This window comes from Pleurodeles waltl, chromosome 6 (genome assembly GCF_031143425.1).
Source record: "Pleurodeles waltl isolate 20211129_DDA chromosome 6, aPleWal1.hap1.20221129, whole genome shotgun sequence".
Lineage (NCBI taxonomy): Eukaryota > Metazoa > Chordata > Amphibia > Caudata > Salamandridae > Pleurodeles > Pleurodeles waltl.
This window is the reverse complement of record NC_090445.1, coordinates 1,087,318,086-1,087,345,104: the sequence shown is the minus strand read 5'-3', so window position 1 is coordinate 1,087,345,104 and position 27,019 is coordinate 1,087,318,086. Positions and strand designations below refer to the sequence as shown.

At 44.9% G+C, this 27,019-nt stretch overlaps 1 protein-coding gene across 1 annotated transcript in view; it reads right to left on the bottom strand.

Moving 5' to 3' along the window:
* Positions 1-8,661: 8,661 nt before the first annotated feature.
* The window catches only part of OTUD3 (OTU deubiquitinase 3), a 35,582-nt gene continuing 17,224 nt past the window's right edge, over positions 8,662-27,019 (bottom strand). The window contains exons 2-8 of the mRNA XM_069240170.1: positions 18,746-18,894; positions 15,668-15,780; positions 12,430-12,552; positions 11,971-12,114; positions 11,407-11,503; positions 10,292-10,533; positions 8,662-9,188 (exon numbers count right to left, since the gene is read on the bottom strand). Of these exons, the coding sequence (XP_069096271.1) occupies positions 9,012-9,188; positions 10,292-10,533; positions 11,407-11,503; positions 11,971-12,114; positions 12,430-12,552; positions 15,668-15,780; positions 18,746-18,894 (1,045 nt within the window). The 3' untranslated portion in view covers positions 8,662-9,011. The remainder of the gene's footprint in view (positions 9,189-10,291; positions 10,534-11,406; positions 11,504-11,970; positions 12,115-12,429; positions 12,553-15,667; positions 15,781-18,745; positions 18,895-27,019) is intronic.

The following is a 27,019-nucleotide window of genomic DNA, read 5'->3' as shown; positions in this document are numbered from 1 at the left end:
GGGGCCTGTCAGGGAGGAGCTGAGTGTGGCACAGCAAACCTGTCCCACATTAGAGGGTCTAAGACAGCAAGCTGTCAAACAGCAAAATGGGGATGTCAGTGACTCACATAGAGTTTACTGGGAGGACAACCTCTTGTATACAGAGGCAAGGGACCCAAAACCTGGAGCAGTCAGGAGATTGGTCATTCCCCTGCAATACAGAGAGTTCCTCCTAACTCTGGCACACGACATTCCCTTGGCTGGACATTTGGGTCAGATTAAAACATGGGAAAGGCTTGTCCCCCTGTTTCACTGGCCTAGGATGTCAGAGGACACAAAGGATTTTTGTAAGTCTTGTGTGACCTGCCAAGCCAGTGGCAAGACTGGTGGCACACCAAAGGCTCCCCTTGTTCCACTGCCTGTGGTTGGGGTTCCCTTTGAAAGGGTAGGGGTTGACATAGTTGCCCCCCTTGACCCTCCTACTGCTTCAGGCAATAGGTTTATCTTGGTGGTAGTGGACCATGCCACAAGATATCCTGAAGCAATTCCTCTAAAGACCACTAAAGCTCCTGCAGTGGCAAAAGCCCTCCTGGGAATCTTTTCCAGAGTGGGCTTCCCAAAAGAGGTTGTATCAGACAGGGGTAGCAACTTTATATCTGCATACTTGAAGGCCATGTGGAAGGAATGTGGTGTAACATACAAATTCACCACACCTTATCATCCACAAACAAATGGACTGGTAGAGAGGTTTAATAAAACTCTCAAAGGAATGATAATGGGACTTCCTGAAAAACTTAGGAGGAGATGGGATGTCCTGTTACCTTGCCTCCTTTTTGCTTACAGGGAGGTACCCCAGAAAGGAGTGGGCTTCAGCCCCTTTGAACTCCTATTTGGACACCCTGTAAGAGGTCCCCTAACACTTGTGAAGGAGGGTTGGGAACAACCTTTAAAAGCTCCTAAGCAAGACATAGTGGACTATGTACTCGGCCTAAGATCCAGAATGGCTGAGTACATGAAAAAGGCCAGTAAAAACCTTCAGGCCAGCCAAGAGCTCCAAAAGCAACGGCATGACCAGAAGGCTGTTCTGATTCAGTACCAACCAGGACAGAAGGTATGGGTATTGGAGCCTGTGGCCCCAAGAGCACTCCAAGACAAATGGAGTGGACCCCAGATCATTGTTGAAAAGAAGGGAGAAGTCACCTACTTGATTGACTTGGGCACTGCCAGGAGTCCCCTTAGGGTGCTCCATGTCAATCGCATAAAACCCTACTATGACAGGGCTGATCTCACCCTGCTCATGGCAACAGATGAAGGACAGGCAGAAGAGAGTGACCCTCTCCCTGATCTCTTCTCTTCCACAGAACAAGATGCTCTAGTGGAAGGTGTAGTTTTGGCAGACTGTCTTACTGCAAAGCAGAAAGACAACTGCATAAATCTCGTGGGTCAGTTTTCTGAACTCTTTTCTACTGTGCCAGGCACCACTTCTTGGTGTGAGCACACTATAGATACTGGAGACAGCATGCCTGTCAAAAGTAAGATCTATAGGCAGCCTGACCATGTCAGAGACTGCATAAAACAAGTTCAGAAAATGCTTGAACTGTGAGTGGTTGAACATTCTGAAAGCCCATGGGCCTCTCCTGTGGTGCTTGTACCAAAACCCCACTCCAAGGATGGAAAAAGGGAAATGAGGTTTTGTGTAGATTACAGAGGTCTCAACCAGGTAACAAAAACTGATGCTCACCCTATACCCAGGGCAGACGAGCTAATAGATACACTGGCATCTGCCAAGTATCTAAGCACCTTTTATTTGACTGCAGGGTATTGGCAGATCAAGTTATCAGAGGATGCTAAAGCAAAAACTGCATTTTCGACTATTGTAGGGCACTACCAATTCTCAGTAATGCCCTTTGGTTTGAAAAATGCACCTGCCACTTTTCAGAGGTTGGTGAATACAGTCCTGCAGGGGTTGGAGGCTTTTAGTGCAGCATATCTAGATGATATAGCGGTCTTTAGCTCCACCTGGGATGATCACCTGGTCCACCTGTGGAAAGTTTTGGAGGCCCTGCAAAAGGCAGGCCTCACTATCAAGGCTTCAAAGTGCCAGATAGGGCAGGGGAAAGTGGTTTATCTAGGACACCAGGTAGGTGGAGAACAGATTGCACCACTTAAGGGGAAAATCCAGACTATCATGGATTGGGTTCCCCCTACAACTCAGACCCAGGGAGAGCCTTCTTGGGCCTCACTGGGTATTACAGGAGGTTCATTAAGAACTATGGCTCCATTGCAGCCCCACTTAATGACCTCACTTCCAAGAAAATGCCTAAAAAGGTATTTTGGACAGCTAGCTGTCAGAAAGCTTTTGAGGAGCTGAAACAGGCCATGTGCACTGCACCGGTCCTAAAAAGCCCATGTTACTCCAGGAAATTCATTGTTCAAACTGATGCATCTGAATTAGGGGGTAGGGGCAGTCTTATCACAACTCAATTCTGAGGGCCAGGATCAACCTGTTGCTTTTATCAGCAGGAGGTTGACCCCTAGAGAAAAGCGTTGGTCTGCCATAGAGAGGGAGGCCTTTGCTGTGGTCTGGGCACTGAAGAAGTTGAGGCCATACCTGTTTCGCACTCACTTCATATTTCAGACAGACCACAAACCTCTACTTTGGCTAAAACAAATGAAAGGTAAAAACCCTAAATTGTTGAGGTGGTCCATATCTCTACAGGGAATGGACTATACAGTGGAACATAGACCTGGGAGTACCCCCTCCAATGCAGATGAACTCTCCAGATATTTCCACTTAGACAATGAAGACTCGTCAGGTCATGGCTAGTCTTATTGTCCTTCGTTTGGGTGGGGGGGGGGGGGGGGGGGGGGGGAGTTGTGTAGGAAAGTACCATCTTGCCTGGCATGTTACCCCCATATTTCACTCTATATATGTTGTTTTAGTGTATGTGTCACTGGGACCCTGCCTTCCAGGATTTCCTTCGTGCACAGTCAAGCCTGGGTCCCCGACACTCTAACCTGCAGTGCACAACCTTCTGAGTTGTCCTCCAGCGTCGTGGGACTCCCTTTTGTGTCTTCGGGTGAGCTCCGGTTCACTCCTCTTCCAAGTGCCCGTTCCGGTACTTCTGCGGGTGCTGCCTGGTTCTGTGAGGGCACCCTGACTTGCTGGGTGCCCCCTCTGTCTCCTCATCCAAGTGGCGACATCCTGGTCCCTCCTGGGCGACAGCAGCATCCAAAAACCCTAACCGCGACCCTTGCAGCTAGCAAGGCTTGTTTGCGGTCTTTCTGCATGGGAACACCTCTGCAAGCTTCTTCACGACACAGGACATCCATCCTCCAAAGGGGAAGTTCCTAGTCCTCTTCGTTCTTGCAGAACCCACAGCTTCTACCATCCAGTGGCAGCTTCTTTGCACCCTCAGCTGGCATTTCCTGGGCATCTGCCCACTCTCGACTTTGTCGCGACTCTTGGACTTGGTCCCCTTGTTCCACAGGTACTCTCGTCCGGAAATCCACTTTGGTTGCATTGCTGGTGTTGGTCTTCCTTGCAGAATTCCCCTATCACGACTTCTGTGCTCTCTGGGGAATATAGGTGCACTCTACACCTACTTCTCAGGGTCTTGGGGTGGGCTATTTTTCTAACCCTCACTGTTTTCTTACAGCCCCAGTGACCCTCTACAAGCTCACATAGGTTTGGGGTCCATTCGTGGTTCGCATTCCACTTTTGGAGTATATGGTTTGTGCTGCCGCTATACCTATGTGCTCCTATTGCAATTCACTGTAACTTTACATTGCTTGCATTACTTCCTTTTGCTATTACTGCATATTTTTGGTATTGTGTACATATATCTTGTGTATATTTGGCATCCTCATACTGGGGGTACTCACTGAGATACTTTTGGCATATTGTCATAAAAATAAAGTACCTTTATTTTTAGTATACCTGTGTATTGTGTTTTCTTATGATATTGTGCATATGACACCAGTGGTATAGTAGGAGATTTGCATGTCTCCTAGTTCAGCCCAAGCTGCTCTGCTATAGCTACCTTCTATCAGCCTAAGCTGCTAGAAACACCTCTTCTACACTAATAAGGGATAACTGGACCTGGTACAGAGTGTAAGTACCCCTTGGTACCCACTACAAGCCAGGCCAGCCTCCTACATTGGTTGTGCAGCGGTGGGATAAGTACTTGTAACTACTTACCACTTTGTACTTTTCATAAGAGAATAATATACAAAACAAGTTCAGTGTATGTACACCTAACCAAAAAGTTTTGCTTTTCTTCTCTTACACTATCTGCTAAGTGCTGAAAAGTACTCCTAACTTTCTAAAAGTTTCTAAAAAGTTGAAAAAGTTTTTTTCTGTTTCCTTAAAAAGTCCTGAAACTTTTTCTCTCTTTTATCTTTCTCTAAACCTTTTCTATCATGTCTGATGTAGGAACTGCTCTTAACTTGGTCACCTCAGCTTATGACCACCTTAACTGGAAGGGTTTGAGGAGTCTCTGCATTGATAGAGGTTTAGTGGTGGGAAAGAACCCCTCTAGAGAATTATTGTCTAACATGCTTATTGAAAATGATAAGGCCTTAGCTGGCACTTCAATTGAGAAGTTAGGAGATAGCTCACACACTGACTCAGGGAAGCCCCCAGTAAGAGTGCTAGAAGGTGACCTTCCTAACCTGCCCCTTAGCAGACCACCTAGCATAGCTGGTAGTAATGTAAGTTCACATCACAGTAGGGATGGTTTTATTCCTGCAGGCCAGGTTGCTAGGGTGCCAACTGTTAGGGACAGGTCTCCCTCTGTTCATTCACATCATTCTTCTGTGTCAAAGCATTCCCAACCCACCCACCCTGATGACAGACTGTTAGAAAGGGAACTCAATAGATTGAGAGTGGAAGAGTCCAGGCTGAAGCGTAAACAGCAACAGCTGGCTCTAGACAGGGAATCTCTAGACTTAGAAAAAGAGAGACCGAGGTTGGGGTTTGGACCCCATGGTGGCAGCAGCAGTATTCCAGATAGTAATCCTGTGAAAGAGCATGATTCTAGGAATCTGCATAAGATAGTTCCCCCTTACAAGGAAGGGGGTGACATTAACAAGTGGTTTGCTGCACTTGAGAGGGCCTGTATGGTACAGGGGGTCACTCAAAAGCAGTGGGCTGCTATCCTATGGCTATCTTTCAGTGGAAAGGGTATGGATAGGCTCCTTACTGTGAAGGAAAGTGATGCCAATAATTTTACAGTTTTGAAGACTGCACTCTTGGATGGATTTGGCTTAACCACTGAACAATACAGGATTAAGTTCAGAGAAACCAGAAAAGAGTCCTCACAAGACTCAGTAGACCTTGTTGACTATTCAGTGAAGGCCTTGGAGGGGTGGTTACATGGCAGTAAAGTTTCTGACTATGAAATACTGTACAATCTAATCTTGAGAGAGCATATTCTGAATAACTGTGTGTCTGATTTGTTACACCAATATCTTGTGGACTCAGATCTGACCTCTCCCCAAGAATTGGGAAAGAAGGCAGACAAATGGGTCAGAACAAGAGTGAACAGAAAAGTTCATACAGGGGGTGACAAGGATGGCAAGAAGAAGGATGGTAAGTCTTCAGACAAGGGTGGGGAGAAATCTAAAAATGAGTCTTCATCAGGCCCACAAAAACACTCTGGTGGGGGTGGTAGGTCAAAATCCTCTTCTAATCAAGTAAAGAAACCATGGTGCTATTTATGTAAAGTAAAAGGCCATTGGACAACTGATGCCAGTTGTCCAAAGAAAAGCACCAAGCCTCCCACTACCACAACCCCTACTGCAACCTCTAGTGCCCCTAGTAATAGCAGTGGTGGTGGGAGCAAACCTACTAATAGCCAATCCAAGGGAGTAGCTGGGCTCACGGGGGGGAGGGAGGGTTTACTGGTCCAAAGAAAGTTGTGGTTGCCTCAGATTTACCTGTAGACTGTCTACTAGGGAATGATTTAGAGACATCAGCTTGGGCAGAAGTGGAGTTGGAGGCTCATGCAGCAATGCTGGGCATATTTTTGCTTTGACAAGGGCTCAGGCCAAAAAGCAAAAAGGACAGGGTGACTTGGATCCTGGAACAATGGACCAAGTGCTCCCTAAAGCTAGGGTTAGTAAGGGTAAATCCCTACCCACTATCCCTCCCTCTACAGATGATTCAACTTCTGAGGAAGAAGAATTTCCCCCCTGTGCAGAACCTTCACCAGAGGAGCTGGAAGCAGACACTGCTGAGCTTTTGGGTGGAGGGGGCCTGCCAGGGAGGAGCTGAGTGTGGCACAGCAAACCTGTCCCACATTAGAGGGTCTAAGACAGCAAGCTGTCAAACAGCAAAATGGGGATGTCAGTGACTCACATAGAGTTTACTGGGATGACAACCTCTTGTATACAGAGGCAAGGGACCCAAAACCTGGAGCAGCCAGATTGGTCATTCCCCTGCAATACAGAGAGTTCCTCCTAACTCTGGCACACGACATTCCCTTGGCTGGACATTTGGGTCAGATTAAAACATGGGAAAGGCTTGTCCCCCTGTTTCACTGGCCTAGGATGTCAGAGGACACAAAGGATTTTTGTAAGTCTTGTGTGACCTGCCAATCCAGTGGCAAGACTGGTGGCACACCAAAGGCTCCCCTTATTCCACTGCCTGTGGTTGGGGTTCCCTTTGAAAGGGTAGGGGTTGACATAGTTGGCCCCCTTGACCCTCCTACTGCTTCAGGCAATAGGTTTATCTTGGTGGTAGTGGACCATGCCACAGGATATCCTGAAGCAATTCCTCTAAGGACCACTACAGCTCCTGCAGTGGCAAAAGCGACTCTTTTTTGAGAGATTTGAGGAGGCGGTTTGCTACATAGTGGGCTTTCTCCCTGGGGACCCGTCCGAAGAACAGGGATGAACTATATCACTGGGTTCTAGCATGTAGGGATTTGGCGCTGCAGTGGAAGGCTCGCTAGGGGCATCGGGGGCAAGGTCAGGATGCCACAGTCTTGAAGACAGTGTAATTGTCAGATTGAGAATCATTGTCCTGGAGACAGAGGGAGAAGGGAAGGGGCTCCGGTGGCTCCATTGGGTTTGGTGGGGGCAAGGCAGATAGTCAGGAGCCAGAAAGGCCTGTTTTAGGCATGCAAAAGCATCAAGTTCCACACCCTCCTTTTGGGGAGTTTGGCTGGCACTGCTTCTGAATCTGGATAGTTGGGGTTGGGGAGGACCCAGGAACCTCCTGCGCCACTCAGGGTATCTTAGTGCATTCGCTGTACGAGGAGCTGTTCTAAGGGGCTCATGACCTCCTTGACTGCTCTATAGATGGAAGCGTTCACTGCCTCGTAAAACTCATCTTCCCAAGGTAGGTAAGTGAGGGCATTCCCTCCCCCCCCCCCATTCCCCCCCCCAGTGAGCTCATTAAAAGAGACTTCCATGGATGGAAATTAATAGCAACAAGGTAATGTAAACGTGGGGAAGAACAGCGCCAAGACTGGTATGTGCAGGCGGAGAGCTGTGAGGGTTCAAGAATCACATTCAATGACTGCTTAAGGTGCTGAACAGCACACTACAATCAACAATTTTTGCAGTCAGAGGTCTGCCGATAGAAGGGGAGGGGGGGGTTCCAGTAAAGGTTTTACGTGTGGCCAGAGCTGCACAATTAAGGGCATACGTTTATATCTGGGGAAGATCTAGCTTGGGAATGAATTACCCTGAAAGGCCTGCTTGGCTGATGGAGTACAGACCTCGGGGGCGTTATAGAATACCCACACAGTACCGACCCTGACTAAGACGCCAAGTGAAGTACAGAGAAGGCGATACAACCCCCTCATCCCCCCCCCCCGTCCTGACACAGAATCACTCTAAACATGCTCATTTTAGCTCCAAAAGTGGTGATTAGGGGTGGGCAAAATATGACATTCCGCTGTCGGAATTGGCAGCATTTTGGAGACTCCGTGTTACTCTTGTAACACAGCGTTCCAGACAAATTCTGCCAATGGCCTTGCAGCGGTATATTTTCTTGTGCGCATGCCAAACTAGTAAGTTGGGCAGCACAAGTGATTTTCAGTCGCTAGGAGGACTTCCTGTGAGATTTTTACAACGCAGGCAGTGGCAAACGTTTGCAGTCATAAGGCTGCCACTAGAGTAAAATAATCTACTTGATTGGCAGCAAAATCAACTTGAATAGTTGCACCCTCTGGTATGCTGCATGGTGCAGTTTGTGCTGATTTTTCAGTGTGGAACGCACTGCAGGTGCTAAATCGCAGCACAAGCTGCAAGATATGCCTATTTCTGCCAGTTGGCGGAACTCCACTGAATCTCGCTGATTTTTCTTAAACTTGCAAAATTCCACCAAGTCAAATTCAGTGAGTTCTGCACACCCCTCGTTATTAATATCAAACGGTGCACACCCAATACAAAAAGCATCTTTAGTGTCCAATAGTACAGTTTGGTTACCTGACAGCACGTGAGCTGCATCGCATTAGTTTCAATTAATAGTGCACTTCGGTCACTCACCTTTGCGGGTGGATGCATTAGTTATTGCCCTCCTTGAACACCACCTGTGTTCAGCCAGTAGACGCAGAATCAGCCATTAAATCAGTGATTGTCAAATAATAGCAAAAAAGGCAGGTAAGCACTAAAACAGAACCTGGTAAATACGTGTTAAGTGTTACCAATGGGACCACTAAAACGAGGAAGGCCATGTTAAACACTTTATTTGTATAGGGTGATTTCTGCATGAGAATTGCCACATCACTCAGCAGTGACAGTGTCCATAAGATTATGAAATAGAACAAAATCACATTCCCATAGGGAAGATTTAATAAAAATATAATTTAAACTAGTCCAAATGTAGAAAATTAGAAGGAAAATCCGAGGAGAGCTACATGGGCACCAGGTTGATCTGGGACTGTACCATATCTCCCAAACAGATGTTGGATGGGTCTTTGTCAGAGAGCAGGAGACATCGAATGGTTTATCAAGAGACTCTCCTTTTAAATATTTTGCAGTATGTTGAAAATAAGTATGTTTCTCCAAGTCCAAATTGGTCAGATGGTGAGTGCTGAAAAGGTTTTAACCAGAGTGACCTGTCCTTCGCTGGGCATCTCGCTTTTATTGTTGTCCACATTATTCCTGCGGCTCTCCGATACTTTTTGTCGATGTCTCTCCTCCTGCCGCCGCTTCTTCTCTTGACGCTGCTGCTCTTTCCGCTGTTTGTTGGATAGCTAGTGAATGGGGGGGGAAAAAAAAAAAAAAAAAAAAATGTTGGTGACAAAATATTTTCACGGTTCCACTTAAGATTGCCTTTTTAAGCAGCCTGTGTACTGCTTGTTATAGCTTCTGAGAGATTATGGTATTGTGAATGTTTCTTGCCTTTTATATTAAGGGGTGACTATTTCATAGCACCTCTTCCCTCCTCAGACACCATGGATCTTTAAAAAGTCTCCACTGGAAACATGCTAGAGTTTTAAGCACAAAGGTTTCCAGTTCCCTGTGATCACTTACCTTTTACAATATGAATAGTTACGGAGTTGACGTTATTGATTTAATCATAGCAACTCATTTGAATTCATAAACATTGGAGTGTCTCACCAAGGTACAGGATCCGAAAACACATTTTTATAAAACATTTTTATGATGATCTCAATGGAAATATGTCAATATGAGGCAACATCTTCTATTTGCTCAGCCCTGAAACCTAATGCTTTGCCAGTGCTTTTTTTTTTATGGAGATGGCCATCACAAATGTGACCGCACCCACGTCCGCTATCTTAGAATATCATTTTTAGAAATGACATAAAATGCATCCATAGCAGCAATTTTTCAATAAAATTTGAAAAAGTAGAAAATAAATTTACTGAAAGATTCGTAGCGCATGTAGGAGTCACTCCTGAAATGGTCAGAAGACGTCTTTAAGATGGCTGGTTGCCGTTAGTGAAACTGGCCAACAAAATATGATTTTAACCATTTTAAAGTTACTACAAATCCAGTACTCATGCGTCAGAATGAAAAAAACCAACAGATTTGCAGAAGAAGCCTCCTTACAACATTCACAGAATAATCAGCAACTCAGATCTCCCCGAACCCCCCAAAAATGCCTTAAAAATCTGGTTTAAATTGACTTCACCTAAAGTGTGGATGTGACTAAGGACACGGAAAGTGCAGAGTAAAGTTCTCAAGACCCAGAAAGGGTAGGGGTGTGGATTATGGAACACCCAAGAGAACGGGCTGACATATGCACTTGAAATGTGCTAGAAGGTGTGGGAATATGATCTTTGTTCACACTGTGGATGTGGGTTTCGGAAGATGATGTAGATTTGCAATTTACCTTCTGGTGTCTGTTTCGGGCTGCTGCATTTTCCTCACTGTGGCTGACCAGTGGATCTACTGGTCTAGCATTACCATCCCGATGTTCCTGACTCTTCTGTTTCATGAGCTGATTATCAACTTTGTTCTGGCCATTCCCCTGGTTACTGAAGTTTCCACTTCCTTTTACACCATCTTCACAAGAAGCTGGGCTGCTAGGTGAAAGACTTGGATCTTGCTGCTTTACAGATTCAACATCAGCATCTGTCAGAGGATTTGAAGGAAAAATAATAGTTACATCAAGTCAGCAAAGACTTTGAGAGGTGCGGATGCAGCAAAGCACACTGACAATATTAAAGAGATGCAGCAATAACCAGAAAGAAGCTTGGTAAATCTGGCACAAGCAACCAGTCAGACAGAAAATGACTTAAACCAGATCTTGGGTGATACCAGCAGCCAGCAAGTGGTTGATGGGGGATGCCACAAGCTAGCTGCAGACACTACTAGTGAGCATCACCGTAAGACACCCGAAGGGCACCACTGTTAGCCATCTGGGGACGCTTTGGGACACTACCAGCTTGCTGAGGGATGCTACCAAATGGAAAGGGGACACTGGTAACCACTAGATAACCATGACAGGTCTCCTAGCAAGCCAGATTACACAACAGCTGTAGCCCACCAAGGGACCTTCACCAGTAAAAGGACACTGGAGGATGACGAACATTAAGGCCTACAATCTATCCTGCTGCCCTCTGGCACAGCCACAAACAAGTATGCACAGCAGCTACAACTAAATGAGGATGCAGTGGATGTTGCCTTCAGTTGGGAGACGCTGTAGCTAGTCTGGGGTATTTGCTGCTGCCACAGGCAACAAGCGTGAAAGTGATACTAGCCTCTGTTTAAGACACAGTGTTGCAGACAGTCAAATATTGCCATTGCCATAGGTGAACACAGCTAATTCAATCAGCCAGCAATACACAGTAGTTTGGCTCAGCGATGGGTGTGCACATGTCCCACAACTATTGGGGTAATCCACTGGCAAGGCAGATATGGGGGCAGCAGCCATGAAAGCCTTCGGGTGACATCGCGGCAGGAAAAGATCAAGAACCACAGGCTGTCTCACCAGTAATACTTTACCTATTCTGCTTAATTCTTCGGTCTGTAGAATGGCGAAAACAGCAGACTCGACATCATAGCTCTCAGCTTCAAGATTCTGCAGGATTAGGTTAATATCCTGCACAAAGAAAGAAATCCCATAGCAGTCATAAAACGGAAATAAATCAGTGTCACTAAAACAATCTGGTAGCCATTCCAAAAACGCTCATACTAAGATTGTGCTGTTAAAGGTTCTTCCATTTTCTATGTACTATGTAAGCATTACAAGAACGTTTACAAATAAAACAGTTTGGATGCAATTTGATATCCCACTAGGCTTAGCTCTATATGCAGACAGAAGCATCTCGATTAGCAAACCCCTGACCATCTTTCAGAAGAGTCTGTTTCTTTAGGTAGTAGCGCACCAGACCAAACACCTTGATCCCCATTCAGCCAGCCCATGGACATGATATGTAACTTTTATCTTCATCTACACATGTGCCTGCATGAATGTCCACCAACAAGTCCCCAATGCTAGCTCTGATACACCACTGTAGCTTTTCTACCATCAGCTATCTTTCCCTCACAACATTTATCTCCACTGACCGAGCAGCCTGTTGCATTGCGCACTTTGTGCACTGCGTCATCCAGCTCCTGCTGACAGCCCTCATCACCCCAATCCTCCGTCTCGTTCCCAAGGCTTTGCAGCTGGTTTCTTTCATTCCAATTCAAATCATCGTTACAAAGCATCTGTAAGAACAAGAAGATAAATACAGGTTAAGAAAATCAGACCAGAAGGGAAGCACTCCGGGAGCGTGCCAGCGCACTCTGGGAGAAGTGCACTCTGGGAGAGAACCAGCGCGAGCAGCCGGGGGCAAGAGGTCAGGAGAGAGCAACAAGGGACAAGAAGCCCAGGGAGAGCAGCCAAAAGCAACAGCTCTGGAAATTGGGATATGGAATGAGAAACAGCAGAACGATAGACAAGGGAATAATACATTCCCCAACAGTAGTTATCAGAGCAGGAAAAAGAAAGACGTTGACGGCGCCCTTCTGTCGCCCACGCACCTGAGTCTGGAGGTAGGCAGGAGTCTCCGAGTTGTCATTAAGGCGCCTCACACTGTCATAATGTTCTCCATAGCGATACACAATATGCAGCTCCTGGGCACCAGGCTTGTCTGTTCCACGAACCTGATGTGCTCACGGGGAGGGATAAACAAGACATAAGTGACAACAGAAGTGTTCTGTAAAACTCCACCAGCTGGGTTTCACTGAAGCAGCTAGCACAGCAGTATAGAGTCCTGTCGAGGGCTCGGGCTACTGAGGCCAAGCTGCTTTGGCATCTGGCTGTACCATGGCATGTCCATGAGCACCCTACAAAGAGCTTTAATGGCTCTATAATAGCATAAGGCTGCACTCTTAAGGAACTGAGTGGATGTGCAATCAGCATTTTCCTGGCTTGCTTTCCCCTCCTTCAACCAATCAACTCCCTGTCCAATTCTTGGCTGTACAGGCAGAAATATTGATCTTGGAGAAGGAGCACAAGTGCATGTCCCTGCACCTGTCCATGTCAGAGTACTTGAAACACAACAGTGGAAAAGGGTGTAGACCGACACTGGTGTAGGGTACGCATCTAGATGAGATCATGCAATTCACCAACAAAATAGTGAGGAATCCACTTACAACAAATGTGCTGACAGTGGCTCAGGAGGTAAAGTGGGACAGAGAGATAACACTGAAAAGGGAAGCCTGACACCAGAACAGGTAGACCCACCAAAAACGTGAGGGTGATTCATAAACTGGTTCTGGGAATAGACTTGAAGCACAATCGAACAAGTGGTACACTGATGCAGGAGGTGGCAGGATACTTGGTTTATAAAACGATCACATAGTGAAATAAGGAAGGCTGGGAGTTGGGTACAGAGGGTCAGGAATACTTGTATCTCAGACAGATTAATATGGAACACACATTCAAGAAAGCAGAGGTACTATCGCCAACACATCAACAGACTTATTCAAAAGACATCAGAAAAACACTGCAAAATAAACACTGACATGGAGACTGGCAGGCCAAATCTGAGAGGTCTGTCACATTACAGGACAACTAAGCAATCCCTATGACAAGTATGGATGTTATCTCTAGAACCTCACAAGCCAGGTCATAATGTGTAGTAGTAGTAGGGTAGACGCAAACACACACTCTTCAACGCACATGCACACAAACACACACAGCCATTTATACACACTCACTTCCATCCATTCACAAGCGCGCACACATCCACCCACCTTTCAAAAGCACATACACACGCACACATCCATTCACAGCACACAAATACAAACGTGCCTCCAGCCTGTCCGAGCTCACATGACAGTGTGTAAAGGGCTGTTAGACTTTGTGAATTCCTACAGACAGTCAAGGAAATTCAAAGCACTTTAAGGAGAAAACTCTAGAAACTTGCCCTAAGCTTTAGAGAAGGTGCCTGGTATAAAAAAAAAAAAAAAGGGCCCTCAGACCCACTCTTCAGTTCACTTTCTGGAGATGCTGTAGGGTTCTCAGAGGACTGCCTACTGCAGTGACTTGCTGTGCACTCTGCAAGACTGCTTTGCTGCCTGGAGCCTGCCTTAAAACCTGAGACATACCAATGTTTTGTTATTTGCAGACCATACATTTTCCATTTAAATGGTCACTAAATTTGACAGACAGTTTTGTTGATAAAACTATATTGCACACAAATGATAATATATGTAAATGGGGTTTCAGTGAATATTATTTGTGCATCACCAAGTAACGTGTCTTGATTTCTTCTGCTCAGACTGAAATTTAGTTTTCTTCACACTTTAGAATTACCAAAAAATTTGCTTTATGTTGTTTTCTTAACTGTTGAATTTGTACAGTTCCTTTACTGGTATTTACATGTAGTTGTGTGTTAAGGGGGGGGAGAAAGAAAAGAAAAAAAAAAAAAAAAAAAAAAAGCGCCACCCTCCAGCTTTCCTTTCACACTTTATGTACCATGGCATGCCACAATTCACTTTATTTTTCTTCCTCTGGCTGCAAAGTGACCAGTTTCGGTGTTAAAAAGTAAGCAGCAGAGGACACAGGCCAACACTTGACCTCTGCCTTTGAAGTGCAACAAATGCGACACGATAAATTCAGAATTTAAGGTTTCTTTATTTGTGGCCTGGACTTTAGTGACCCACTATAAGTGTGCTATCCAATCATCTGGAGGGGCTGTTTTTCCCCCCATCAGGACTCACTCCTGGAAGAGCAGGGGGCTCCTGCAAGTCCAACGGGAGCTCACACTGACTGGCTGACGGCAACCTAAACAAAAATGGTGCAGCTGCCATTACAGGACTTGGTTACAGTGTCCTGTAAATTCAAAAAACACAAAAAAGGTATGGGGCAGGATAAGGGTACCATGACCTTCTGTACCTCCCCAGGGGTCAAATAGAAAAAGAACGTTTTTGGTGTGCCTCGATCACACGGAGACCAGTGCTCAACCCTAGATTCCTATCGGGAGCCCCAGAGAACTCAGCACAGGACTCCCACGAGTTTGGGAAAACAATTTGTGAAAAAGCTGGGGAGTTGGTGTCCACGGGGGTTGGCTACCTATGGATTTGCAGCATCCAATATCATGTGCACTGACTGACAACCTGTGGTAAGAATGCAAATATGTCTTGCCTGTTAGAGTGAGAAAATCAGGAGGCTGGCATATGTCAATCGCACCCTACAGACACGTTCATAGGCGAGAAATGGAGGAACACAAGGTAGAATAGGATTACACAACAAAAAGACTAACGAGAGAGATACACCAATACAGGGGGGATCATGGGCTGACATTAGGAAGAGTGAAGCAATGGGGCAGTGAATACTCAGACATAGAAAAAACACTGATAAAGGAACATGGAATACACCAGCACTGGAACAATGAATACACATGTATGATCACAATCCTATCCTGCACTCCGTGAATTACGTTCTACTGCGATGATGCAGAACACGACAAAAACTGTCATTTTGAAACATTCAGCAGTGTGAAAAGCCCATGAAAATGGACTGTCAAATATACATACCATAACATTATCTTAAGGCACACCAATCAATGTTCAAGAGTCCACCACAACAGAAAGGCTAACTGCACTCCACTTTCCATCTTGACCAAAATGTCCAAAGCATACAAGAAACCAGTGCCATTCAGCCACTCTCCAAAGCAGACTTCCTGCTTACACACATAAGGCCTGCCAAATCTTATTCAACCCTCACACACGACACTACTCGGATGAGGCTATTGTGGTCGCCAGCTCTTACCTGCCACAATGGATTGTTCAGCTGGTGTATCACAACCTGCAACTGATGATTTCGTGCAAATGCTACGATTGCATCATTGCCAGCAAAGGTCCCTGGCTTCTCCAAGTTGGCAACTAAAAAGAAAAAAAAAATTAAATGTCTAGGAGCAACTCTACAGTGTCTCCTACGAATCCACTAGTTGCCTATGTAAGTCTCATAGGCACCCTGTCTTCTAGTCTACATCCTGTTTCTGTTGCACTGTGCTGCGCTTCTAGTGCCAAGAGGAAGTACAGCGTATTCTCACTGTTCTACATATTGGCATTCAAAACACACACTGGAAAATAACTCAGCTGACGCTAAAAGTCCCTCTTCGTACTGCACCCTCTTTGGGATCGGCACAACTCTGTCCAAGAGAGACATTGCCAAATTCTGGACTTCTCCATTCTCTTCCTCCCTGAGCCAGATGGAAAATGGCGATGGACAGGGTCGTCAAACAGGGAAAACCTATTCACATCTCTCAGGGCGGTTGGCAGAAAAATAGAAAAGTATAGGGGAGGCGAGTGTTTGGGGAAGCGGGGGGTGGCTGGCATACCATAGGCTGAGCTAATGTCTAATTCAACAAAGTCGAACTGTGGGGCTAACTGGACCCTCGTCCTCTGGGGTGGTACTGTATTTCATATAATGGACTGGATTGTGTTAAAAAAACAATAAATCGAGTATATATAAAAAAAAATTAAAAAAAAGTCCCCCCTATACATTAAGTTCCAAATCCCAAATCACAACCTGCATCCTCTCCTCCTCTGCATGCTTTACACCTTACCAAGCACTATAACCCTCCCACCAAATGCATTGAATCTAACACAATGCTTCACGTTATTCTTTACCACACATTTCCTAGAGACAGGGATGCCTGGTTTCCTGCCCCAAAATGTTTTCTCAATTAGGGGACTGTACCCCTCACACTTTTATCGCCCTTCTCTTTAAATTCTCCTCCTCACAATTTCCCTCTCTGCCCACCCTGCACTCTTTCGGAATGTTCTTCCCCAGTCGATCCAACCTATTGACTTCTGAGGACCCCCACTTAGTCATTACTGGAACCCGGGAACCCCCACTGTGTCACTATTGGAAGCTGGGGACCCTGGCCTAAACATTTGATGATTTGAACTGCAAAACAATACACAAAAAATACAGTACAAAAGCATTCATCAAGCAAATACACAAATGATGACACATTTATTCAATTCTCAAACACATAAATAGAAAAAAAAAATAGAAAGGTTGGCGTTTCTACATTTAAGGCCACTTATATTCTGTTTGATGCACCTGCACTCCTCTCACAAATCAATCTTAAGATACTACTTTAACTTTTAGCCTCCAATTTCCAATTCCGTCATATTTACAGTACTTTTAAAAATTTTCAATTTTACATTTAGCTTATTTGTATACACCTTATTCATCTATTTAATTTTCTAAGTAGTCACAGACCCCCTGAGGATGCTTGGCGGACCCCCAGGGGACTGTTCTACCCAAACCAAACATCTACTTTCTCGGTTGTAAGAATCCAACTCCAGCCCAACAAAAACACCCTTTAATTATTACATTCCACCTAACAGGTACAATTTCATAGTCAATGATTCAACTTTTCTATTCCCCCAGAACATTTTCGAAGTTACCAAGGTTTTAACTACTTACTTATTCATCCCCATGAACTCCTTCTGACAATGCTCTACCTGATCCTCAATCCTAGCCACCTGCGGTTGGGTGTATTACACATCAAAAGGCTGCACCTTCCCTCCTGCACTGCAGGCTCTTTGCACAAGGCTACGTCTCCTCCTGCTCCCCATCATAAGGTTTCACTCCCTTTCATATGCTTGCACCATCAGGAATCTTCTCCTCCTTTGTGCTTTTCCCCCCCATCACAAGGATCTACGATCTGTCAGGGAGGTACCACTTGCTTTAATGTCTTTTCCAATCCAAATATCCTTCCCCAGTCACAAAGCTCTACTGCACTGCTTCCCAATCACCAGAATTAGCCTCCTTTTTCAAAAGACTTCATTGCCAAAAGGTTTTTCTTGTATTAAAAAAAAAAAAAAAAAAAAAAAAAAAAAAAAAAACACGCCTTCTCTGTGACACTTCTCCTTTATTTTCCCATGCACTTAGTCATAAGTCACCATCTCGTATCTCAAAAGAGCATGCCTTTCCTGACAAAAGGGTGCAACATCCCCTCATTCATGTCTTGACACCACAAACAAGTCTTCACCCTTTTTCCGCCACTGTGCTCACAAGAACTAATCTCCTTTTATACCACAACACACTTCCTTCACAGGTCTACCTCCTAGTCCGCAGCCCATTTAGGACTTCACAGTCACAAGGCTCTGCCTGACCTCTAGACAAGTGCCCAGGGCCGGCTTTAGATGAGGTGCGACTGGTACAGCTGTACTGGGCGCTGACCTGGAGGGGGGTGCTGACCTTAGGAAGTGGGGCACTGGTTTAACAATAACTTACAATTTAAAAGTACCTAAAGCAAAGTTCCTTGTGCGTCCAGCTTTTAGGCAACAATAAAAGTGTCCAGATAACTTTTGTGATTAATCTTCCTGACCGAGAGCGATTGAGGTTTTGTCCAGTGGCAGTTTTGACTCCACATAAATTAGAGCAGAAGGTTAATATGCCTGCTGCAAAGAAAATAACTATTTTATGTGGCTAGCTGAGTGAATTAGTACAGCTAGCCTTTACCAGAGCTTTAGAAACAAATAAAAGGTACGTGGGGGAGGGGCTATGGAGAGATGAGGGGCACTTCTGTCGGGTGGTAGTGCGGGAACCTGAGGAGGTGGTCTTTGGGGGTGGTGCAAAAAAAAGATAGTGGCACAGGGTGCAAACAGTACTAAAGCCGGCCCTGCAAGTGCCCTTCGTTACAATGACTCACATCCAGTCCCTTCCCTTGGCCAATAAGGGACTACACCTGAACCTGGGCCGCATTTTTTAGGTCACAAAATATATTCTCTTACACACCATAAAATTTTGCCACCACATAAGTCCCCTTACATACTCTTTTCCTGGTCAACAGCCTACAGTTTCTACCAGTGCAGGAGACATACCCACCATGTCTATCAAAAGGTACATCATCTTCAACGAAGGGTTCGAAATCCTGTCTATGCTTGATCATGTAGTTGACGGTCTCCTGGCGGTGCTTCAAATGGTTGCGTGAGTGGCCCTCCAGCTGGTCACCAAGTGCCCTGAATAGACAGTTCCTGCAGAGGAAAAAAGTGTTAATCAAAATCAGAGTAACAATACAGGCCACTGACAAAACCAGATGGGAGCCACTTCTACTTTACATCTATCACAGCGGTTTGGCACCCACATCCATCACTTGTGATGATTTATTGTCACTGCACAATGTGTACATGTGATGGAAAGCACTCTGACACCCTGCATTCGGATAAGTAGCACTATAAAAATAAAAAACACACACACAAGATGTTGATATTTAAATTGCTACTTGTGTAAATACAGGAACAGACCAACACATCTGACATTTTACAGGCATGCACATGTCTTGTATACAGGGACTACTAACCAAAGTCAAAATCATGCCTCTCTTAAGTACTCATCAAGGGGCAACAACCTTTGTTTCCCTTCCACTGTATTTGCAGGTAGGTGCGAGGCTTCAGATAGCTCCAACAAGAAAAAAAAAAGGGGGCCCGCCTGATGGCCACTTAACTTCGGCCTTTGTTTTGGCCCTGGCTCGAATTTTAAATAAAAAGGTCCCTTCACGGCCACCTGCAAATTGCTGCTCAGAAGGCACGCAGACAACCTGCAGGTACTGCTGAATGTTTACTTGCTGGATATTTTCAGGGCCAAAAGTTTTCCTTTTCAAACAGCTGGTGTTTTACCGGTATTTGTTTCAAACCTGCGTACCAGTCAAACAAACAAAAAAAAAAAGTAGTTGTTTACCTGTAGCTAAAAAGTCATCGCGTACTGCACTTCAAAGCAATATGTGCACTCTAGCCTCATGGATGCTGGTTGCTTTACCGGTGGCACTTTCTATTGCCCGGGCATCCTGGCAACTACTTCTAAGCTGACTTCATCTATGTAGAAGTTCACTGAGAGGCATTTTTTGGCAGCAGGAGGGTAACTAGGACACACAGGATGCTACAAAAAAATCTCCAGTAACTTTCAGTTGTGAATCAGACTCTCATCCAGGTGGTTGTAGTGATGAGGATACTAATTCCAGGGACTTTATGGCTGCGGAGGGGAGTGGAGGAGAGTGAGGGAGGAGAAACCTGTAATTCCTAGGGAAAACGTCACTCTTATGAGTTAATGATTGTAAAAGCACTAACTGTGAAACAATAGCAATTCATATACATCGTGCATATACACATACACAGTGTAAATAATAAAAACCAAAGCCATAAAAGTATAGTCGGCATACACCTACGTATTCGAAATAAATGGCTTCTAATACATTGACAAATTTGTTTTTAAAACCACAGCACGTCAGGCATCGAAGCATGTACCCTTTAAAACATAGTAATATGTTCTGATGTATTTCTTGTGTCTTTTGTTACCTGCATGCTTGTGTTTTCACGGTCGAAGAAAGCTTCCTTCCAATGCATAGTCCATGTTTTAGGAATGCTCACGGAGGTGAAATACATTCTATTAGTTTTCAGGAAGCTCTTCCTGTGTACATTTTGAATTTCCTTAAGAGTCTACGATAACTGTAAACCGTGCAGCATTTTACACTTGCTTCCTTAATGTCCTCCAAATAAGAAAACAGAGTCCTTATATTAGATTTCTGAGAGCATGGTTTCCTTTTGAAGAATCATTTGCTATTTTTTGCTGAACTGTTCTCAAATACTGGAAACAGTCTATTTCACATATCCAGCTGCGTTATGTGAATTCAGTTCAAAACAAACCGAGTAGAAATACACAATAAAAGGAGGATTATCTAAATGCTCTAAATTAACCAGGGAGTATTTTTAGAGCACGAATCTCCCATATAAACAAAACCAAAAAGAAAAAAAAACAAGCATTTTCAATGCAACGGAGCTCGCATTTGCTCGAGTTGGAGCTATTTGCATTGTAAACTCCTAACCTAACTTTTCTTGCCACACAAATTAAAAAAAAAAAAAAAAAAAGAAAAGAAAAAACTGCGCGATCGCGCTATGTAAAATGCAGCGCGATTGTGCTGAAATTGAAAACCAAAAAACGGAGCGCAATCGCGCTATGTAAACCCCAGCGCGATCGCACTGCGGGGAAAATTAACAGATAAAGTAGTCCAGAAACCAGGCTCAAACCATCGAGCCTAATATGTTTCTAGTAGTTTACCGGTGCTGTGTAGGGAGGCTAAACACCGGAAAAGGCATGACGTCTGCATGCCTTTCACAAATAAAAGCAAGCAGATTTTAAAGGGCAAGCCCAGGAACCAATGAGAGAGACTGACGTGACCGGGGCGTGGTTTGAAGCCCAAAGAGAGATTACTTTATGGACGGAGCACTTTGCTCTTGCCCATAAAAAGGGAGAGGGGAGCGATTTCATACATTCAGCAAGGAAAGAAATTACCCTTTGCCTTCTTTTTTTTTTTTTTCAAGGATTTTCAAATCCCTCGCCGGATAACCTCTTGCTACAGTTTTTAAGGAGAGTTTTAATAAAACAAACAAAAGTTGCTAAACAATGTGTTATATCTTTTCAGAATAGGGCAACAGATACCTGCTGGCCTCGTGCTAAACACTGAGGCGACATCTACTCAGAGGCCGCCGCCAAACAGAAGAATTTTAGCAATTTAACACAGGCATCTGGCCAAAGCACCAGCTCTTAATAAGGCTCTGTACTGAAGTAAGAAATGTGACTATGGGTAGTAGGAACTAAAGAAACCAAAAATTAACCACACTGAATGAGGAATAAAAATTGCATATCTTGAATTCAGAAAGAGTGAAGGCATGGTAAGAGGGAAGTAATGTGAGTGCAGCAAACTGAAGAAGTCATGCCATGGACAAATGAGGAGAAAGAATAGGAAAGCAACAATGGAGCCAGCAAATGGGAACCCAAAGGGCAGGTTGAAGCCCCCAAAGTATATACAACATGTCTCTTTTAGAGACCATGCATGCGCACTGTTTAGAGCCAAGACAGAAAAAAATTAATGCTTACGTAAAGCTTCATATCCTAAGAATAAATGTTTATGGGAAAATTACCCTTACAACCTGCACAATGTGAGGATGTATCACAGGAACCTGTGGGTATAGAAGCTGTATCTGATTGTGTCAGGGGCAACTAAGTCAGTTGGTGTCTAATAGAACACAGTCTAACCCTAGTAAGTAGGGTATTCTCCCAGAAAAAAATAACTAGGTCAAGATTGGGTTCTAAACCCATAGTTGTTCGGATCTCTACATGTTCCTTAATAGTGAGCTTTAAAATTTCCACCACATTTCTCTTTTGGCGCCTAGCCTCCATAAACTTGTGTTCAATCCAGACCATGTTATTGCACGTTAACTCTAATAGTAATGTAAATATGGTTGGTCTTCCTAGATTTTCAGTTACCAACTCAATATACTGAATTCAGAAGATCTTAAGACCAATGTCGCACGATAAACTGTGTTTTCAATTATATCTTTACTTACGGAGTATGTGCATTACATCAAATCGAAGACCACAACAGCAAGGGTGCTTTTAAACTCTGCCTTCTTCATAATCTAGTCCTAGCTTTTAATGTATGGCATAGTGCAAGCTACACCCAGGAAGCACCAGAAGGAGGGAAAGAGAACTTTTAAACGTTCAACAGTGTTTCGCATTAGCAAAATCTACAAATGCATATTTGCTCATGCTAAAATGCAGTTCACAAATATCTTCTAGGAGTATGAATTTCTGGCCTACTTCTGCAAATTACTGTGAATTCATGAAAGCTGTAAATCTGCACTAATGCAACAGCATATATCATGGGTGCACTTCTGAGACTTTATTTAAGAATTGGGCCCCCAATTAGGTCTTGAGTTCACCATGACCTTTTGTTTTTATTAAAATTCGATCTCTAACTAAAGAGTGGCTTCAAAGTGAGGTACAGCATTCTACTCTATTCACAAGGAGCATATTGGCACACAAAGTGGTTTTGTTCAGAGCCAGACTACTGTGGCAATGTGTGCTTTTTTGGTCTCAAAAAACACTATTGCTTTTTGCCTATATTTGTTTTAATAGTGAGGGCCTTGCAGCTCCTACAACAATAACATTTTACAGAAACCATGTCAAAACAAGATACGCACTAATAAAACCAAAAGGCTGACTACCAATGTCGGATCTATAGGCTTTGCCAATGATTGAAACTGGTTGTACTGATTTTGCAATATATTAATATTTTTTTGGGAATACTAGCATGCATCAACACATTTTAGTAGATGATGCTTCAAAGAAATGGAAGCTAACATTTCAAAGTAACTTAGCAAAACTTTTTTTTCCCCTAGATGCATTTCTGTGAACATTTAATTTGAAAGCAAAGACTCATTAATCTTGCTTTCAAGCTCCTGCAAATATCTGCATCTAATTAGGGAGAATTCTGGGAGCATTATACGTATCCTCATATTGTTGAATTTTGCAAACTGGTGCACACATTTTTATACTGAGACCACAGTCAGCAGTGCAGTCCAAGCTTACAACATTTCCTTAAAGAAATCATCCTAACAATAAAAGGCATTGCATTAATGAACCATATAAACAAGTTCAAATAGCATTAACATATAGGCACAAATATTACCCTAACTGCAGACAATGCCCTTCCCTGATCCAAATGTGGTACTGTAAACTGACACCCATAGGGTTTGTGCTGCAGGGAGTTGGGCCTACTTATTCCAAGGACAAAATAAACATGCAAACGGGTTGTTCTTGACCCCTAACAATATGTCCCGGGAGTCAGGCTATAGGAATTCCACACTCCTGCCTCGTGCCAGGCAACATGGATAACTCATTCTTCTATAATATACTTTTTTGGTTGTCTCCTCTTGTGCTTCGCAGCCGACCCCATTTTGGATAAAGGTGAAATGGATGCTGCATTTTTGTCGTTATGTGAAGAAAAACTCAAAACTTGGAATACTGACATTATGAAGAACTTGTGTCTCAGCTACAGACACATGACTTGGCATTACAAAGCAGATGCTGCAGTAGAGAAAGAAAGGCGCTTTTCCACCAACTCTATATTTTTGTCTTGAAGTTCATGAGGAAGGGGGGAGGTTCTGAGGTGTTGCTACCAGTCGTTACAGGTGTTGGCTGCGAGGTATTAGAAGAAGCGTCCTCCGCTTTGTCATGAGGTTATTTTAGTATTTACACAGGCACACTGTTTAGCCCTGTCCCGAGGCCTGTGCCCTCTCACCTAGTTACATTTTGCGTTCATTCTTTTTATTATTTTAGCAACGCTTCATTTTGGTGGAGATGTTTTTCATTCTTTTAATCAATTGCTCTTCCAGACAGAATTTGTTCATTTGTTTGCAAAACATTTTCATCCTGTGCTCAACCCAAGGCTGTACACAATATTTATTGGGTACTTCCGGTCCAAAAGAGTACAAAGTCTACCATACACAGAAAAATGTGTTGTCATGCCAAGGCAGTTTTAGAACAACAGATATATTTTTTATAGAACATCACACTCCCCTCCCCCACCACCATCTTAGAGGGGACATTCAAGCCAGCCTGCCATCTCATGCTGCACGTCATCACAGTTTCTGCTGAAACTCTGCGTTTCCTCTTTGTCTATGTAGGAGGACTCCCAGCAGACTAACAGACCTCTTCTTTATCTCTGGATACAGGTATGGATATTGGGCTTCCTTTTTGGGACTTGATGGGCAGATTAGAGCTATCACTCCTATTTCCTCTCATGCAGAAACACAGTAGTGTAGGTAGAGATATTAGAAACACTATTATGACAATATGGTGGGACTCATGTTTCACTTTCTTGGTCACCGCTGTAATAGTGTTGTGTTTCAATATTCTCATAATCCCAATATATGCCTTTTTACATAGAACGCAGTTGCTTCAACAAATGTATGGAACCAAATCCTGCTTCTATTGGTCTTTGCATGTATGAGACATATATACATGAGAGAAAGGAATAAGATCTGTTCCATCACAACTTCTATGTGGAGGCTTAGAAAATCATGCAATAGGCTGCCACAAATCATTTTTACCTCTGGTACCTGTGAGGTGCTGCTAGCTAGCCAGAAGGGTAGACCGACAGCTGTCACGCGGTGTGGGATCAGACTCAGTCCCCCACACCCAGCTGTGCTGTCGTCCAAAATCTAGCAGTCTTGTTACTACAACGAGAGTCCTATAACAGCTTCTGGTCTTCTTGATGAGAAGGAAGTGTGCTCTTTCTTTGGATGCAATCGAAAGTGTCAGATGGGTCCATAGAAGTTGAGGCAGTTGTGGAGGTACTCTGTACCGGTGTTGTGGTGAGGTTTATAGGAGTGGGTGAGTAGTTTTAACTTACATCTTTCCAGGAATGGGAGCCAATGGAGATTGTTGAGGTGTGGAGAGATGTGGTCATTTAGAGGGATGTTCAGGATGAGGCTGGCGGTGGCTTTCTGGGTGATTTTGGAGTTGGTGTAGCACATGGGCTGGGATGGAAGGCGTGGCCTGACCGCCGACCGTAATGGCCGCTCGGTCGTGAAGCTCTGGGTAATCCTGTCCGATATTCTCTGTAAGCAGATGTGGGTCCAAGACTAAAGTAAGCTGCCCCTACAGACGGCCGAGGGACCTGCTGATGCTGACACAGACAGATGGAAGAAAGGGTTCCAGCTGTGGTGTGAGGTGCCAGCTGCCACGGCCTGACACAGGGCTGCGGGTGAGCCTGAAGGCGGGGCAGCAGCGCTCGAACTGGGCAGGCTGTGCGCGGTGTGCCACCCGTCCTCTGCTTATTTAAATTGGAGGTGCCGCTAGCCCCGCGGCGCGTTCAGGCGATGCTGCAGCCCCCCTGGGAGTCTTGATTGCCCAGGCCGGATGTGGTGGGTCGGCCACCTGGGCGGGTGCCGGATTGGATGGATACCACCCCTGGGGCCTGGCCCACTGCAGATTGTGTCGCTGCTCAGTGGCCCCTACTGGGGGGCATAGCAGATCGGCCCATGCCTGGGCAACTTGGAGTGCCGCAGGAGCATTAAATCCTTGGCCTCGGATCTGGACCCCATGTGAGACCTCGCCCCATGGATTACCCTGCAACCTGGACCCTGACAGCAGTGGTGGGTCCTTGTCCCCTTCCCCTTTATTTCCTCAGTGGGCTTTTGAAGGGGGTGGGGGGGCATGGGGGAAGAAATCACCATTGTATTGGCTGGACGCACTACCTAGGTGGTGCATCCCATTGACCCTAATTCACTAGTTGTATCCCAGATAAATACTTACCTACTGCAGTGCCGCATTCTTGCCCATACTGAACCTATGAGACTGAGCATATACCATTCGCTCCTTCGCACTGCAAAGTTACTTGTCATGCTCAGCGCATTAAATCTGGCACAGTAGACCGCACCAATATCTGGTAGGACCACACGTTTTTGAGACAAGGGGAGGGGTGACCACATGCAGAAGCAACTGTCATTTGAAACTAATAGGACCCCTAAGAAAGCCATTATGGATGGCCCTACATCTGCAGACTCAGCACATGGTGCAAACTCTGCCCCTACCCCAGATGGCACGGCTGTGATTATGGCCGAGCTCCTGGCAGGTTTCCAGAATATAGACTCCCGCTTCGACACCCTGGATGCGTGACTAAGCCGAAATAATGACCACATAGACCGCCAAGCTGCTAGACTGGATGGACCAGAGAGTCGGATTTCGGACGTGGAAGATTCTGTGCGGACACCCAAAACGTCTGGAAAGGGTAGAGCACCTTCTGAAAGCGGGGACCTCTAAAAATGAGGACCTTTAGACGAAGTCACGTCGCAATCACAAGGGTGGCGGAGACGACAAATACTGGCCGACTGAAGAGCTTTGTAGGAAAGCTCCTTGTGGAACTATTTGGTAGAGAGGCATTCACCAGCACCTTTCTTGTGGAGAGGACACATAGATATCTGGGTCAGCGGCCTGTTCCGGGTCCCCCCCGCACCCTATAACTCCTAGACATCTAAACTTTTGAAACCGGGATACTACTTTGAAATCAGCCTGTGAAAAAGGGTGGTATCAGGAGATTTCCATAGACTTCACACAGTTGGTCCAGGATGCGTTTCGCTAATATGCAGATGTTAAGGCATTACTTCAGAAAAATAACATTCGTTATGCCATGTTACATCCAGCACTATTACGCAATGATCTGGAGGACAAGCATCACATCTTCGCCTCTCCTATTGAGGCTGCATCCTTCTGCAAGCTGCACCAACTTGGGAAATTGACGCGTAGTCGCCCGAATTCCGT